This window comes from Aphidius gifuensis, linkage group LG1 (genome assembly GCF_014905175.1).
Source record: "Aphidius gifuensis isolate YNYX2018 linkage group LG1, ASM1490517v1, whole genome shotgun sequence".
Taxonomy (NCBI): domain Eukaryota; kingdom Metazoa; phylum Arthropoda; class Insecta; order Hymenoptera; family Braconidae; genus Aphidius; species Aphidius gifuensis.
Genome location: NC_057788.1, coordinates 2,987,437 through 3,006,472, shown reverse-complemented (window position 1 = coordinate 3,006,472; position 19,036 = coordinate 2,987,437). Strand labels below are relative to the sequence as shown.

The window sequence follows — 19,036 nt, the reverse complement described above, 5'->3', positions numbered from 1 at the left end:
CTCCAGCATTTTGAGTACTATTATAGAATAACGAAATTCATTGAGGATTGTAAATTCACACAAGAAATATGAATTTAAAAAATTTAACGAGGTGCTATTCATCGTAAAAGCCAGGGTGTCACAATATGTAGCTGGTAGTTGACTGCCAAGTGATTAGAAATCATGACAGTCATGAAAGATGTCGTGAATATTGTTTATAACTGCGAGATACTTGAAACCTCAATGAATAGCCCCTCGAAATATAAACCAAAGTATAAAATTATTTTTAATTTACATAATGTATATATCATTGCAATGAAGATGAAAATATGAGTGTCAAAAAGCTTATTTAATTATTTTCATATTTAAACATAAAAAAACTTTAATTTCTAATAGACATACGCTTCTTTACTTGTAGATGAGACATGTGGTTTTTTAATTACTAATAAATTTAGATTATCTAAATGTAACATGCCAATTAAAAAGCATTTTTTTTCTTTCATAAATTGCTTTTTTTAGCAATAGTGTAAAAATAAGTTTTAAAAGAATAATTTTTTTCGAAGCAAAAAAAAAAAAAAACAATTTAAAAATTGACATTTACTCTGAGTGTACACGTTAATGTACAAAAATATTTAAAATAGTCAAATGAATATTAGTCAAAGCTTATATTTGTAAATAGAGCATGGAAAATTTCTTCTGCGTTCACTGACTGAAACGATCAAATAAAATTCATATCTTTATGATAATTTATCATTCATAGTGAATAAAAATTTTTCAATCAATAAATATTGTTATATATCGTTAAAATATATAATTTTTCGATGCACATATTTTTATAAAATTTTATTTATTTTTTTTTTTTAAATCATTTTTTTTCAATTTATATTCAATTTGATTTATGATTGTAAATACGTCACATACTGTTTGGATATTTCTCTGATTTAACAACAGTTATACATACATACATAAATAAATTAAGTATTATTATTATCATTATTAATAATAATAATAAAATAATAATAATAATAAATTTTAAAATAAAAAAAAAATTCATGTGGTCTTATGGGATTACGTTTGGCATCGAGTATGTGGAATTTTCAAAGCTGATCAATATCTATATTGTACATAGTCACGAGGGAATATATGTCAGTTGTGTGGCTAATTCAAGCCTATGATAGTCAGCCTTTTGGACAACACAGGTATATACGATTGACCACATTTTAACCCCGCGTATTCTCTATATCCTATATTACCACTCTCGCTTAAAACCACAATTACCATCGATGGATTTTGAGTTTACAAAAGTCCTTACGTATAACTGTTCTATATATTTATACTAAATGATTATGTAAAAGCTCTAACCACAATGTAATTTTACACTTGTTTCTCTATGTTATACAAATGAATACAAATTAAGTTAAATATTTTTTTAGTCATATTGTTTTTTATTTAGCTTTTTTTTCCTTTTATACTGTGAGTTTACCTTTTTTTTTTTTTTCTTCACATTTTTGCATTGTATACAAGTGGTAAGTTTAATTCATTGCAGCTATATATGTTGTGTACTTGTTTGTTAAAAAAAGTTTACATTTTGGTTTTTATTTTACAAAATAAAAATAAGGTCATAATAATAATAAAAAAATATAGAAAACGATGCCAGAATAAAATATTAAATTAATAATTTTGAGTAGTTTTTTTTTTTTTTTTAAATTATATTTATATTAGAAAAATTTATGACAAGTATTTATTGAAAGATTTTATATGGAATTAGGAAAGTTTTATTTATTTTTTTTTTATTATAATAAAGCTGTATATGGATTGTAATTATTATGACAATTATTTTTATTTTCATATCAGTATGAGTTTATCCGACGAGTGATATTTCTAGGTTATTTGTCAAGCTTTGTCGTATTATACTCTGTCCACAATTGAGCCAGGCTAGTTAGCATGCTTTGGTACAATTTTGACACTGATACATCTGCGTTTACCCATCGGATCATCTTTTGTATTGTCTTTAGTTTGTGTTATCCTTAATTTTTTTTTCTTTTTCTAACATTTTTCTACGTCAAAAGTTTGATTGCATTATATATCGTCGCTTTAACGAAAAAAAAAAAGGCCTAATTGGGAAAAATCTCACCATTAAAATGCAAAGGGCTTATCTTCAATTTTATGTGCAACCACATGTTTTTCAATGTTTTAAGAATGAAAAAAAATGATATAAAAAAATAAAATGACTAAAAATTGATGTAAGAAAGGCTTAATTTCATGAAATAAGCTTTTTTTTAATTTTTAAAGATTTATTATTTCTTAATCACAGAAAAGCTTAACTTTCTAGACTAGACATTAATAAAAAAAAAAACAAAGCTAATGACAAAAAGACAAATGAAAATATAAGCCTTATATTTATATGTACGTATAAATATATATTTTTTTTTTCATGTCATTATGTTACATGAATGGTAATGAATTTCTTTTTTTTTTTTCTTTTTTTTTATTGTTTGTCATTATATGTTGTTAACAAATTCATTTTAGCAATAAAGTCTTGTTTGCTTGTTAACAAAGCAAAACTAATTTCCGACTTTCAGGATACGAAAAAAAAAGTCTTTTAGCAGTTTTCCGTTGACATGTTTAAATGAAAGATTCACAATTGCTTTTCAATGTCATTGACTGTATATTGACGTCCATCTCGAGGTTTTTTTTCTCATTGTTTTAATGTTTTTTTTTTCTTTAATTATATTTAAATCGTTATCAAAGAATTTATAAAACTTTTAAAACTTTTCTTCCAATATAATGATATTTTGTATTTATATATTATATATTTTAACAATTTTATTTTAAATATAAAAAAAATCTATTTAGAATCAAGAGTAAGTTGTTACTGTTTGTTTTTTTTTTTTTTAAACAACAATGTTATTTAAAAATTTATTATTATACAATTATTATTTAAGATGAAAAAAAAAGATTAATGTATAAATTGGTAATTTAAATTGCTATATTCAATCTATTATATAATTAATAAAAAGCAAATTTTAAAATTCAGATTTAAAATCCGATAATTATGATAAAATTAAATAAAAATGACTTTTGATATTATCATTATGCTGATTTTATTGAGATATTATTAAAATTAATTCATATGTATATCTATAAAAAAAAATAGTCTTTAAGCGCAGCTGAACTTTTTCATTTTTTAAATTTTAATCATTTCAATTTTACAATTAATTATTAATTAAATTAATTTTTTTCTCTTTTTTATTCATAAGTTTTTTAATTAAAAATCCGATTCATAAAATCAAAATTAAAATTATATTTTTTTACTTGATTATTATAATATTTTCAATTTAAAAATATTGGAATAAAAAAATAATAAAAAAATACTTTTATACATAATTATTTTAAATAATACTCAAGGTATGTAATTTAGTTATTTTTTAATCACCATATTCAATCATTATAACGATAATATTTTACAAAAATTTATATGTAAAAATAGGTAGGCATATATTTCAATTTAAATTAAATAAATTTTAATTGTTAAAAATATTTTCTTTTATTTTACGTAAAAATTAAAAAAAACTTTTACAATTTTGTTATCACTAATTATTTTTAATATATAATAATAATTATTATAATATTATTATATAAAAATATAATTACTATCACATATTAAAATCACTAAATGATAACAAAACTTTAAAAGTTTTTTTTTAATTTTAAGAAATAAAATAAAATATTATAATTTCAAAGAAAATGAAAAAAAAAAAAAAAAACGATAGCTCTTCATGCGCACTGCCAACTAATCTTGCAAAATTTATGTTGTCTCCCGATAACATCCTTTAGGTTAACCCTTTTCCGTTAGCCTTAAGTCTTCCTATGACCCTTAACCCAGGACTCGTTAAATTTTGCACTTTGGTTTTATATTTTATGGAAAATTATTTAAATTAAAAAAAAAAAAAAATTATTTAGTTAAAAAAAATTATAATAAGCTTTTATTTGGATATGTTTTTTGTTCGTTAGTGTTATGAATATAGTGGTGATTTGATCATAAACGTGTGTGATAATTTATATACAATATACATATATGTTGATCGTTAATTTGGAAATGAGATCATTAAAGCTATTCCCTTGATCTACCATCAGGTCAAATTGGATATTTCTATATATGTTAATATTTGAAATCGTTGAAACATTCAATATATATATATATATATACTGTTTTGGTATGTAGTATATACATATGTAAATTATTTGTTGAATATATTATTTTGTAAATTTTCACGATATATTTCTGTACGAATATTCACTGAGGCAAATTTTGAAGATGGACAACATGGTTCGTTAAAAATTGAATTCATTTATTTATTCGAGCATTAAATTCATTTGGAATGAGTTATATTTGTTAGTTTTATTTTTTTTTATGAGATGGTAATATGAATTTTCATGTTTTAATTTTTAAAATATTGAGTACATAAAAAAAAAAAAAAAAAAAAAAACGATAAGTTATATTTGGTTTTTGTTTTTTTTTGATAAATTATTTAAACAAATTTATTGTCAATAATAAAATACATCTAGTATTTTAAAAATATTTTTCATGGTATTTTCTGTATATGTAGATAAAACATTGTTTTTTTTTATAAAATAAAAAAATTATTATAAAACTAATTAGTCAACTATTATAAAATTTTAATATATAGGTATATTTGCATTTTATCTGAAATTTTTTCATCTTACATTTTTCATAACATGAATTATTAAGTATAAATTAAATTTTAAAATTATATACATAAATAATGATCCATTTCTTTTTTTTTTTATTTAAACAAAGCTGAAATAATTTCTCCTACAATATTCATATTTATTGATTTTTTTAAATTCTAGACAATATGAGATTAAACATAAAAATTCAGATATAAATTTATATTTCATCCATATAAAGATAAGAGAAAAAAAAAAAAAATTTAACTGTGTCATAAAAAAGTAAAATAAAATGAAATAAAATTCAATCTTTACTGTATGAAAAAAAAAAGCATAACAAAAAAAATTCTATATAATTTCAGAAAAATTTTCATCTCAATTTGAATTGATTTTACATTTTTTCATCAATCACATTTGAAAACATTGATAGACTTTTTCAATTCTCTGGTTCGTTTATTATTATTATCATTGCTATATTTTTTTTCATTATTGAATGTAGATGTCGTCACGATTCGACTGATCGTTCGATTCCATTAGCCAAGTCGATTGTTTGAGGTAGCGATTTTTTGATAATTCGACTAATGTACTGTAGTGGGTGAGAATAGTGAAATGTTCATAGGATTGGGACCGATTGGAATTGCTATATCCCACAGGAGTAGATAAGACCGTTGAAATATCGACAGGAGCCGAAGGGTGTGTGTATATATATATTTATATATTTAGAGGGTGAGATAATCTTCTTGCCGTGGGGCTCAACCAGTCAAGAATAATTGCTTTTAGCTCATTCACCAATAAATATATTTACTTATTATAAGAAAAAATATAAAATAATAATAATAAATATTATAAATTAATAAATATAGATAATATAAAATTTTTCGGTCATAGTTTTTGCAGCTAATAAATTTTATTTTATTTTAAAAATGTCTGACCAATATTGATTCATACTACTGAAATTGTATATTTTTTTTTTTGCAGAGAGTTTATTAATTGATTTATTTGTATTGTCAAATTTTTTTGTTATGATAGTCTAAATTGTAAATAGATAAATAGTCAGGTGTATAGTCAAATGTATTTATACAGAATTTTCGTATTTTTTTTTTTACCAAGTTTTGTTGTTATTTTATGTCGTCATGTGTTGAAATATATTCGAATTAAATACAACTGGTAAACAACATATTTTTGCAAACACGATTACAATGATTGTTGTCATCACGGCAATCACAATGTCATAGAAAATAACATGATGATAAAGAACTTTTTGTTTATATTTTTTTTTTTTTTTTATCAAATTTTATTAACGTTAATTAAATTAAATAATAGCATAATATAATAACAAACAATACACAATTTTATTGTGTACACAATAGCATGTATAATGAAAAAAAAAAAAATTAATTTTAAAAATATCTGATAAATAATATTGTACACAATTGATCGGAAACAATTACGTAATTTTTTTTTTTTTTTTTTTTTAATTTAATTAACATCACATAATGGTTTGCTTGATTGTCTTGTTATCAATAAATTTATACATAATTATTAATGAACATATTTATGTAATATTTAAAATCAATATAATTTAAAATGAAGCAATTTATAGTTTGAGTTTATATAACATAAAACAATTATTGTATTTAGATAATCGATAACTTGAATATTGGTTAGTGATTGTTGTATCCTACTAATAAAAAGACAAATGAGTGTTTTTATTTATCTTTTTCGTATTGTTGTTATTATTATTATTATTATTTTTTTTTTCATATGATATTCTTCCTGAGGTCTGATGACTCGTATAAAAAAAAAAAATACAGAGTTTAAACGAGCAGGCATTCGTGTACTGCACAAGCCAACATTAACGAGTTCAAAAAAAAAAAGAAAAAAAAAAAAATAATAAAAAAATGTGCGAGGTTTGCGGTTTTTTAGTCTACTATTAAAATCCCCAATATACAGTTATATCATGATATAACAAACGATTTTATTGATTAAACTCCGTTGGTATATTGCATGACAGAATTGGTAAAGAAATGGTTTTATTGGTGTACATTGAAGAAGAAGCTATTTCCTGTAATTGCTTTAGACAAATTGTCAGACGAATCATGTATTATTCAAAAAAATATAACAATTAATTTTTGTATTTATTTTAACTTTAAATGATTCAGTTGAAAATTGTTTTTTATTTATTTATTTTAAGTTTTTTTAAAAAAATATTGAGTTGGGTATAATAATTATTTATATTTATACTCATCTTGTATTTATGTTTTAAAATATCACGAAACGGTGTACAGAGGGTTGTACAATTTCCATGAAAATTTTGTTTGAAAATTTAAGTTAAAAAAAAAAAAGGAAAAAAAATATATTGGGTATATAAAAATATATTTTTTTTTTTTCATTATTATTTGTAAATATTTATTATAATATTTTTAATACTATATATAAATGAATAAAAATAAAGTTTAATTTTCCTTAAGAAATTACTTTATTCAATGTTATTTCAGTTGTTAAACAAATGTCTTATTCACTTCCGCTTCATGTGATTGAGCGTATAATTCGATTTAGTTGTCGTGTCACCACGTATTTCCTGGCATTTTGCCAAACAATTCTTGTAACTGTAGGTTTTTTTTTGATAGTTGGTACAATACTTCTTCGGTTGAATTCCTATATTGCTACAGTGTTCTGCTTGATACTTAAATTTTCCGAAAAAAAAAAATAAAATACAAGAACTCAAGAGCCTTTTTTTTTTTTACTTAATAAACATGAGTTTTAAATACTTATATTGAATTTAAACGACTTGATTAATTGTTTAAGGTATTGAACAATGTTTTAAATAAATAATGTAATTTTAAAATTATTTTTTTAGTAAAATACAAATTATTTACCTTTCATATTAAACAGAAATATATGTTAGTATTTTATTTACTATTTCTTTTACTGATGAAAGTCAAAATTTAAAAAGCCATTAGCAATATTACTTTTTAAACTTTTAATAACAATTTTAATAATTGAAATATTTTATAGTTGTTTATTTTTTAATATAAAAATAATAATTATTATTTCCGTAATATTTACATGAAAAATTTATATTTAAATTTCTCAATTTATATTTGTTTTAAATGACGTAGATTTTTTTAAAAATACTAATAATGATATCATACTTTATATAGAGCAAGTGTTTTGAAGAAAATTTTAGTCACTGAATTTTATAGAAAAATAAAAATGATTGATGATAATAAAAAATAGAAAATACTTTAGAAATTTGTGGCAATTTTTTCTTCATTTATTTTTTCTCAATAAAATTAATCCAAGATAAAAATGAATAAATAAATAGAGATAAAAGAAAAAAAAGAATACATAGTGTTTATTAAAGAAGTAAACTTAGGTTGAAATAAAGCCCTTGTGGATTTTCTATCTCTATGATTGTTGTACTGTTGTGGTCTGTGGGTTAATCCAAGCAATAGGACTCAAGCAATTGCAATGTTTATGGTTTAACCCAGTAAAATTCACTACACTAGCTAATTGTCCATTGCCAAGATTAGATATAAAAGTTAATTATAAAGATCATGATTGGTTGAAATACCCAAGAGTACTGTTTTACTTTTACCTATCAAGTTTATGTTGTAAATTCACCATGTAAACTTGGGAAAGAAAAAAAATTAAAGAAAAAAAATATATATATATTTATATATTCATGGTAACAATGGTTTTAAAAATTTCCATCGACAAAGTTAAACTCATAAATTTGAATCGCTACTTGAAGAATTTGTTATTCTATTGGCGATTCAATATGAATGAGAATTGTACGAGGATTAATTGTCAAACCTTGACTGAATATTTTTACAATTTTCTACGTGATTTTAAGAATTTTAATCATTTTAATTTTTTATAAACGTAGAAGAAATTTTAATCTTGTGCAGCTTTTTATTTTTTCATTATATAAAGAAAATTAAAATGTTGAATTAACAGGTAGAAATGTATTTTCGATTTTATTGTAAATGTTTTTTTTATATCCAAATGAATATTTTATAATTTGCATCTATAAAATTGTGTGATTATCAATTTTTATTCATACAAATTTTGTAATTTTTTATTCTTCTGATTATCGAGAATTATTAGTTAAATATGAATACGAAAAATTTTATGAAATATGGTTTTTAGTTTTTACAATCAGTTGTAATTATTTTACCAATATTCTTTGATTTACTGAATATATTATAAAATACTTTGGATTTATTTAAACTGAATGTAAGCTTTCACAAATATGTCACACTGATTTTTTGATAAATAGAATATCTAAGAAATATTTAAATTATTAAAAATAATATTTAATATCGTCTTATTGGCTTGATGAAGCTTTTAAAATCAATGAATATTTTAAGATATTAAAAATAAAATATATGAAATATGTTTAATATTTAATGAATTTTAAGAGTACTGAATTTCAAATTTGAATAATTTTATGTCCAGCTTTGTTATTTTGATAAAAAATTTGACTGCTTTACGATATCAAGGCTTATACAGGTCAAATATAAAAATTAAAAACTAAATTATTCAGATTATTTCTTTAAATTTTATCTTGAATTCAGGTCATCTAAATTTAAGTACATATAGTTAAAAAAATAATATTAAATTGAAATACAAAAATCAATATAAAATTTAAATCAATTAAATTAGAAAAATAAATAAAATATATGATAATAACACTGGGAGACAATTATATATAATATATTCTATGTACTTTAATGCACAATATATTCACCACTCTGTTTAAAGTATTTCAAATGAATTGGTATAGAGTTTTCATGCCAAGTAGTGTCACCCAACGTTATGTCAGCCATGAAATTAACTACTGAAAACAATACACTCAAATGATAAGCTCAATGAACAAAAACAATGGAAATAAAAAAAAAAAAAAAAAACAAACGTTTCTATTAATTAAAAAAATGCACAATGAATTAAAAAAAAATACATGACCTAAATTATTATATTTTGTGTCAATAAATATATTTTTATGTGAAGAAAAAGATGATTTTAATAAAATAATAAGAAAATTTAATTTAATATAAAATATAAAAATCGAAATTGTAATATAGTTTTAGAAAAATAAATAATTTTTAAGATTATAATTTTATTTTTTTCTATTATTTTCAGTATATATATATTTGTGGAAATTAATTTACTTCAAGACATTTCTTATTATGAAATTTAAATTATCAAAACTTTTTTAAATTACTCTTTGAACTAATATCTACAAAATTTTGAATTTTTCACAGCTTTTCATGCAAGTTACTTCGAATGATCAATTTATTTTCAAGTAAAAACAAAAAAAAAAGAAAAAACAAGAAAAATTATCTCTTATGAAGGTGAGGTATTTTTATTTCTTCAAGAAACCTGGTTAATCAAAAATTTAAATATGCATTTTTTCTTCCGTAATATAACTTTTTTCTTTATTTTCTTCATTCGTCAGCTCTATTGCATACCAACGTTATTAAAAATATTTAAAAAAAAAATAAAAATCTACTTGCTTATCCCTGGATTCCGAGGCTTTTATTTTTTGACCATTGGGATGTTAATGAGCTAGAACAGTAATATGCCCAACTAATCTACCCATGCAATTATTTTTTCTTCATGTTCATTTCATAAAAAAAATAATATTATAATCTATATTTTCTATTTTTTTATATAAAAATAATAATAGTTGAATATAAAATTAACTGTTTATTTTACTGATGTTAATATAAAATAGAAATATTTTATAAACAAAAGATTTATTATTTTTAGCTCATTATTAATGAGTTATTCTTTCAGTTAAAATAATTAAACATTCCATAATTATTGTATGATTATTTTTGTTTTTGTTAAAATTATTAAAAAAATAAAAATCATAAAACATACATGAAGAAGAAGACTATAAATGGCCTGAAGGCTTAGAGCTTTTCCGCAATACTGTAGGTGCACAGTATGAAAAGAAAAAAACACAAAGGGTGCTTATCAAGACTGTTGTTCTTACTCTTCAGTTACGCTTATATTTTTTTTTTTATTTTCTTATTTTACCCTTTTTATAGTTAACTCTGATTATTTGTTTTTTTTTTGTTGAAAATTTTAAATTTTTTATTTGTATTTGTTGTTTTTACAAAAATGTCTTTTTATATTGAGGCTACTTGTACAACAATCTACGTTCAATGTATTCACAGAAAAGTAGTTTTATCTTATCATTTCATTTTTATTTAATTTTTTTTTTTTTATTTTTCTCATTCACGCAAGAACGAAGATATTTTTGTTCAATCGGCTCTTTTTTTTTTTTTTTTTTATTCTATTCTCTTGAATTTGCCACCCACTACTGTACTGTTTTTTTTTTTTCTCTTATATATATATATATCCTTTTTTTTTTTTTATTTCCTTCCTATTTCACTTGTCGACGATTGAGTTTCTTTAGACCGTTGGTTTCTGGCTCGCACGGATGTACTTATCCCTATACTTGAGACGAAACGGTATTTCAGTGTTCAACTCATTCCAAATTTCGTTGTGCTGGAAACAAGTGAATCTTGGTGAAGATTCTCTATATACTTGCACAGTGATAATCGAATATATTGTACTTGCCAAAATAGACATTTTAAATTTTTTTTATTTCTTTTTTTTAAGTTATAAAAATTTTGTGAATATTATACCAAATTTTTTTTTAGAAATATGTGAAATGAAAAAATAAAAAAAATGACCTCATTTAGTTTATAGGTTGATATAAAATTAATGCTTTTAAGTAGTCGCTGGGATTATTGTATGAATTAAGTTTATCGATGATTTAATAATGTTAGAATGTATTCAGAAAATAGATATTGAATTTTTTTTCTAATACTAATTTCATATTCCTCAATCTTTCGTACATATACTTAATAATTAATGGATAATAGTTTTGGTTTTTGGGAATTAAAGTTGGTTAAATCAAATTATAAAGAGTCATTCGATATCCTGTCATCGAAAAACTTAATTTATAATATTAACTTGAAAAAATAGGAAATTAATAATTCAATGTTTTTATATAAAAAAGAATATTATGACCCAAATAAAATTTTAAAATAATGAAAAAGTTTTCATTTCTAATAATTTGAAATAATTGTACTATCGTGATCATAAATATATAATTCATTCAATATCATGATATTCATTAATATTTTGTCATAAGTAAACACACTTATTAGAAATTATGTAGATGATTAAAGTATTTTTTCCTTATTTTTTATTTTATATTTTCCATATATTTTTTATTCATACCATTTACATTTTTTAAATATACTTCAGTAATTTGAGTGGTACGGACAAGAACTTTCCTATAAGAAGTCTCAAAACTTGAAAGCTATTTGATAGAATTTCAAAAGATGAAAATTGCAAAAAGTCTTATTATTAATCCAGTACGATAACTACAAAAATTATCCAAATGGTTATATAAATTTGCAACCAACATTTAAAGGAGTAGGAAAAAAAAATAAAAAATATCAACAAAAAAGTATAAATAAATTAACTTTTGAATTTTTAAAATCATGAAAGCATGTTAAGCTTTAAAAGTCAAAACAATAAAAGAAAAATAATATAAAAAATAAATAAGAATACTTTTGTTGAAGGAAACAAATAAAAAAACAAAAAATTAATATAGACAGTTGAAAAAAAGCTCACCTGACATTGATAACGTAGTGTGAAATTGGATTGTTGTGGGAATTGTCACTTGGTGCCCACGATATCGTCACGGACCTGGATGTAAAATTAGTAGCGATTGGACGTCCCGGTGGATCTGGCACATCTAAAACAAAAACCCAAAATGAAAAAAAAAAAATAACATTAAAGAAATATTGAATAAAATTTTGTGCACAAGTAATAAATTTATGTTAAAAAAAAAAAAAAATTAAAAACCACTTTACACTGTTATATATCATTTGTATTAAATATTTAACAATGATATGTTATTCATTGAATCATTAGAATTTCAATTTAACTCAACAACTGCAGTGTGATAATTTTTTAATTTTTATTCTTGGATTTAATGTTGATATAGTCATTGGATCTGAGCCTTGAGAGAGAGAAAATCATGCAAGCTTTATACATTAAAGCTTTCCCACGCACGTCTGCTGGATATTCCCACAGTCAAAATTCAGGATTATATATTTAACATAAAATTCAAAATAGCTTGGTCAGTCAGGTCATAATGAAAAATAAATTAATAAAAAAAAAAAAAAAAAAAAAGTTTTATTCTTTATTAACTTTTTTATAATTTCGATGAAAAATAATTTTTTTTTATGTAATTCGTATTTAAAATAAATGTGATTTCATACTAATATCAGTCTATATAATTAATAAATTAATTACTGGAATTTATTGATTTGATTTTTCTTGTTTTTTTTTTTTATCAGAAAATAAGAATTTTAAAGTTTTTTGCTATGATAAATAATATTAATTATTGACATCAAAATAAAAACTAGATTAACATCCAAATAATAGCTGAAACATCTTTCAAGAATATAAAAAATAAATAAAAAAATTAAGATAAAAAAGCTTTGAATATAATATATGTTCAAGCTTCAAGAGTGATTGATGCTTAATATGACTACAGTGGCTGACAAATTGTTAATTTGGTCATAGTGCATGATATGTCTACAGAACATACATTGACCGATCGATGTGCACTTTGACTATATGACGTGTATACCACACTGACACTTGGGAGAAATCAACAACAAGTTGATCTTACACTCAATAAATCACAAGTGTTATACACAAAACAATTGTCCATTTGACGTCTTAAATGAGCCTGTAATGTAATCATCTAAAATTTATTTATTTATTACAGCATAAAAAAGAAAAAAATACAAAGAATGCATGTCAATTTATTTTAATAATAACTGTGTATATAAATTGTGAGTGCATAAAATTACAAAAGTAAAATTCATGTGATATTTTAATAATAAAATTTGGGTAATAATCATTGTGAATTTAATATATATCTCTCTACTGTTTTTGAAAAGTATAATAATATAAAATGGATGCTGTATAAGATCACAAATGAGAGTAGAAAATGGAAAAGGTTCCCTGGGGTTGTTGGATACCATCATCCTTTGCTGTAGTATTTTGACCTCGAGTACGTTTTGGTCGTTTTCCACATGTACCTGACACTTATGCTATCCTATAGCACTCAACCTCACAACTTGTAAGATATATTTTAGCATGAGGATCCTTGGCAAAAATAAAAAGTACCTCAATTCAAATATTATTATTATTTTTTTCGTTTATTATTTTAAATTTTTTTTCAAAAAGTTATTTTAATTATTAGCTTTATATATATATATTATTATAATATATTCTCAATTATAATAAAAATTTATATTTAATTTTTTTTTTTTTTTAATTTCAGTGTTATTTGATATTTAAAATATAATAATAAAAAAAAATTTATATGTTTAACTTATATTGAATGTACTAATTTTTAAAAATAATATATAATATAAATGAGATTATTATTGAGCTAAAATATGCAATTAAATTTTATTATAATTAAATATTTACCTTGACTCGTGTAGGTATTTATTTTTGTTAATCAAAACTGCGAGAAACTCTCTGATATTTGTTGTCAATATTTATGCAATTTTACTGTTACTATAATTTTGTCTTGTTTCAATTTATTCTGATATGTTTTTGTAATCAGTAATATATCTGTTTGATCTACGATAACTACTGATGAATGTATTCTCTCTCATCACTGATCAACTCATAAGCTGTAACTATTGATAATATTTTAACTATTATTTATATAGTATAATAATTTGTAAATAAATATATATATTTTTTTAAATTGATAACAGTTAAAGTGTTAACAAAGTTTATCAAGTATTTTCAATTGATCTATTTTAAAAAAATATCAGCTTAAATCAACTGTGAGTGTTATACCATGATCGAATTTCTGTCTATCTTTTTTCCAATACTATAATAAGACACCAATGTCGAAAACGATTGGTCGAAAATGTCACAAGATCTTTGTTGAATCCCATGGGTTATTTTGTACCCTTCTGTGTTTTTCAACAGAATCGAAAAATCACAATGGAAAAACGAACGAATGAAAAGAAAAAAAATATATATCTATATATTTACAACAACAAAATGAAAAAAAAATAAAAACGAAAAAAAATGAGATAGATTCACTTCATGACAGCCTATCTGGACTCAGGTGCCGGAGGGCAAATGGCAATCCAAATGCACATCACACAGATAATTTTTCTTTTTTTTTTTCTAATCTCAATTTTTATATATATAAGTATGAAACATGGAAGATTATGTGATTGAATACAGTGTCAGCTACTTTATAAACTTGTGTATTTATTTATTTCAATCAAATAAAATCTCATGTTGTGCGTGATATGAAAGTATCATTCAAATGATTTATTTAATAAATACGTGTTTATCCAAGTGGTCGTATATACAATTTAGCAATGAATTATTCAACAATGAATCATGTCGATGTAGTAAAGTCACTCAACGATGGTTTTTTTTTTTTCCATTTTTTTATATGTATAGATTAAATTACAATAAAATTTTTGAAAATTAAATTATATTTCAATTGAATTTAATCATTTATTTTTGTCAAATCAATTTAATTGAATAAATAATTAAACAATTATTTTTTAAAATTAATATTAATAATATTTATTTAATTATTTAAATTATTTTCATTGGAAATTTTTTTTTTTTATTAAAACTATTAAAGTAAATTTCACTTATTGGATAGTCAATGTAAGTAAGAATAATGTTATCAAGATATTATTGAATATCTATTGAACGAAAAGAAAAGCGGATTACAGAACAAGTGGAAAAGATGCATTTGATGAAAATTGTATTACAGAAAGACAAAAACAAAATTCTATCTATTCAAGAATGATGACTGTCAATATACCTGTTTGCATTTCAAGTATCCAACTATTATGATAAATATAAATATCAATAAGTACATCAATTATATGCACAGAAAATAAACAAGCAAAAATAAAAAACAAAAATGAATAAAGAAATTGAATAGGATATATGTAAAATATCAAAAAAAAAAAAAAAAAAATGATAATAAAAAATAATAAATAAATAAATAAATCAATGAAATAAAAAATTTGTATAAAAGGTACAGCAGTGGAACGCAAATGATGGGAAACGAACAAAATGAAGGAACCAGGAAACGTTGTTTAATTACAATGCAATTGGTGTTAATAATTACTTTAGCACAGACCGTGTTCAACGATGTGTATCGAGTCATCAAATTGGATTGCGCGTTATCTCATCTACAGTTTCCATTCACGTTTCCAAGTGGTCGGGAATGTGACCCATCGTTTTAAAACTTTTTTATTATTATCATTTTTTTGTTTATTTATATAAATATATTTTTCATTTTTTATTTTTATATTCACAATTTTATTTGAAACAATAAACATTTGTTTGCATATATGCTGTTGAAATGTAAATATTTATTAGTTGAAACTAAAAAATAAAATAAAAAATTGTTGATAATAATTGTTGTCAATTAAAATTTATAAAAATAAACAAATAAACAATATTAAAACAAAGTAAATATTTTCTAACACATCATGTTTATACATTTTGTTTTTTTAATTTATTTGTATATCCAATAAATGTTTGTTTGAGTTTATTATTATATATGCTTGAAATGAATAAAAAAATTCAAACAAATTTTTTTTCATCTTATGAATATTATTTTTTTAATTTGATTTTTTTGATGTGGTTGTATAAAATGACAGGCGTACAAACTATGCTGCGATCGATTGCAAATGAAAAAAAAAAAAAAAAAGTCAAAAATAAAAAAGAGGTTTTGGAATGATAACAAACCTCGGTATTGGCTGGTCCAAGCATTGCTTGCTCATGGCGATCCAAGCTGTGACCAACGCATAAATTTTATGGAATGACGAAAAATTCCTAGTTGGCCAAGAGCAAAGACCTCGAGAGAAAACGCGCAGTTGCTAGTATATATATGCAGTACTATAGTATTGTGCCTGGGAGATTCTATGCTATGAACGATTATCGATTTGACTCTCTCTCGAGCACTTTCCGCAATGTTCCCTCAAATGTTCGGTATGACCTAGCTTCTTACTGTCCCAAGACAAGACGCTTCCATTTCATATTTAATAGATTTCTTTCTTTTTTTTTTTTTCATTTTCATTTTTATATTATTTTTCTTCATCTCTCACAACTAACACTGAATTTTTTTCATGACAATTGAGCTAGAAATTATTGGCTGTTCATGTCATGTTAAAAATTCAAGCTTTATCATAATAAATTTATTTAATAACATTTATTATTATTAAAAAAATTGAATCAATATTATTTTATACTTTAATTAATTCATTAAAATCAATGTTATTTTTTGAAATTGAAACTTGATTTTTTTTTTTAATTAAAATTAAAATAATAAAAGAATGAATTTTTTTTGTTTTTTCTTTTTTTTTAATATCAATATCATTTTAATTATATAAAATATTCATTAAAATTTCATTCAATATATTTGTTAGCTTGTTATCATTTTTTAATACCAAGTTTTTTTTTTTTTTGTAACTGTCGAATTTATAGATTTTTATGTAATGAATTTTAGAGATATTTGATATTCATTAAATTAAATATTTTCATTATATAAATTGAATCAAAAAAATATTAAAAAAAAATATATAAAAATTAATAATAGTCATGAAATAGCTTAATAATAATTTTAATAAAATTATTAAAATAATCTATTTTATGAATGTTTAAATTGGTATTTGAAAGATTACGTAGAAATAACACCCAAGAGAAACATTGTAGAAAATTATATTCTGTTTTTGCTTTTCGAAGAATATTCGCTTGTATGGATGTATAAATATATATTACACATTGTAAGCCGAACAACACTTGCATACACTTATACATACATTCACACATATAAATATATATAAATATATAAATATATTTATATGCTCTTGACTTGTATGTCCTATATTTATTGCTACGAAACTCAAAGTCCCAAGAGATGCTTACTTAACAGTGAAAATCTTCAACCCAAAACACTAGTATATTGTCGTTGTGATACGAGATTGCTGTTTAAATTTGTCACTTGTTTTACTTCTCGTATCTTTGTTTATCCTTTTTTTTTTTCAATACCAAGGGAATTATTCAGCATCACATTTGTATAGATTTTTTTTTTATTTATTTTTTTATTATAGTTAAAAAGTTTTTCTTAGTTATATAAAATTTCTTAGATAATTTTTATTATTTTTTTTATTTCTACGATTTTTTTTTTTTTTAAATTATCAATTTATAAATTTTTAAAATTTTTAACTCTGATAATAATTTTAAAAAAATGTAGGTATAAATTAAATAAACATTTGTATTTTAATAATTATGTAATTATTTAATTTTTAATATTATTATTTTCATTATACTTTGTTGTAATTGTATTTGTTGTGTTGTATTTAGTTTTGTTTATGTTGTCATTGAGTAACATAAAGCCTTGTCAAATATTGATACAACGAATTTCATTATTTAATTTTCACAGTAGTCATGTCGTATGCTTGGTCAGACAAAATATATTTGTATGATAATATGTGTATCAATGATATTGTAACCAATCTTTTTGATAAATATTAAATATCCTTGATGTATAATAAATCAGTCATATGTAATATAATATTCATATAAATTATTGTTTTTTATTGAAATATTAATATTAAAATTATACTTGAGCTTGACATAATATGCTAGATTTTAATTATAATTTACTTTTGTAAATTGAAAAGATAAAAAAAAAAACAAATAAAACTAGAGTGGTGCATTTGAATTCGTTGTGAATAACATATATAAAGAGAAAAACAAACTCGTAATCTATCGTTGAAACGTAAAATGTCTGGATAAAGGGCGGTTTTTGAAACGCCCAGAAATAGCTTGGGTAATAAAAAACGTTAAAAGCATTCTCATAGATTTTGGATATAGATGGTTGTGTGTCTTCGATGAGCTAAGAATTGTTTTAAAAATATAACTGTTGTTTATCAAAAAATATCAAATAAAACACTGTAATATTAATAGTCTTATTTTAGTAATTACTATGCAAATATCATGACGTAATAATAATAAATAATAATATATTTGAAACACTAACTAAAGTATTTATCCAGTTGAAATATTTTTAAATTACAATAATTGTTATAATTGAACTTTTTAATTAATATTATGAAAAACTTTTAAGTAATTTCATTATACCAAATCAAGTCTAAAAATAATTAGGCTAAAAAGATTAAAAAATAAAAAAAATATCGTTAAATATAGAGCACAATTTGAGTTAATTCAACTCTTATTATTTATT

The 19,036-nt window shown here is 21.9% G+C and overlaps 1 protein-coding gene across 1 annotated transcript in view; it reads right to left on the bottom strand.

The window, feature by feature from the left end:
• The window catches only part of LOC122860944 (tyrosine-protein phosphatase 99A), a 113,995-nt gene that overhangs the window by 16,680 nt on the left and 78,279 nt on the right, over positions 1–19,036 (bottom strand). The window contains exon 3 of the mRNA XM_044165027.1: positions 12,337–12,460. Coding sequence (XP_044020962.1) covers positions 12,337–12,460 — 124 coding nt within the window. The remainder of the gene's footprint in view (positions 1–12,336; positions 12,461–19,036) is intronic.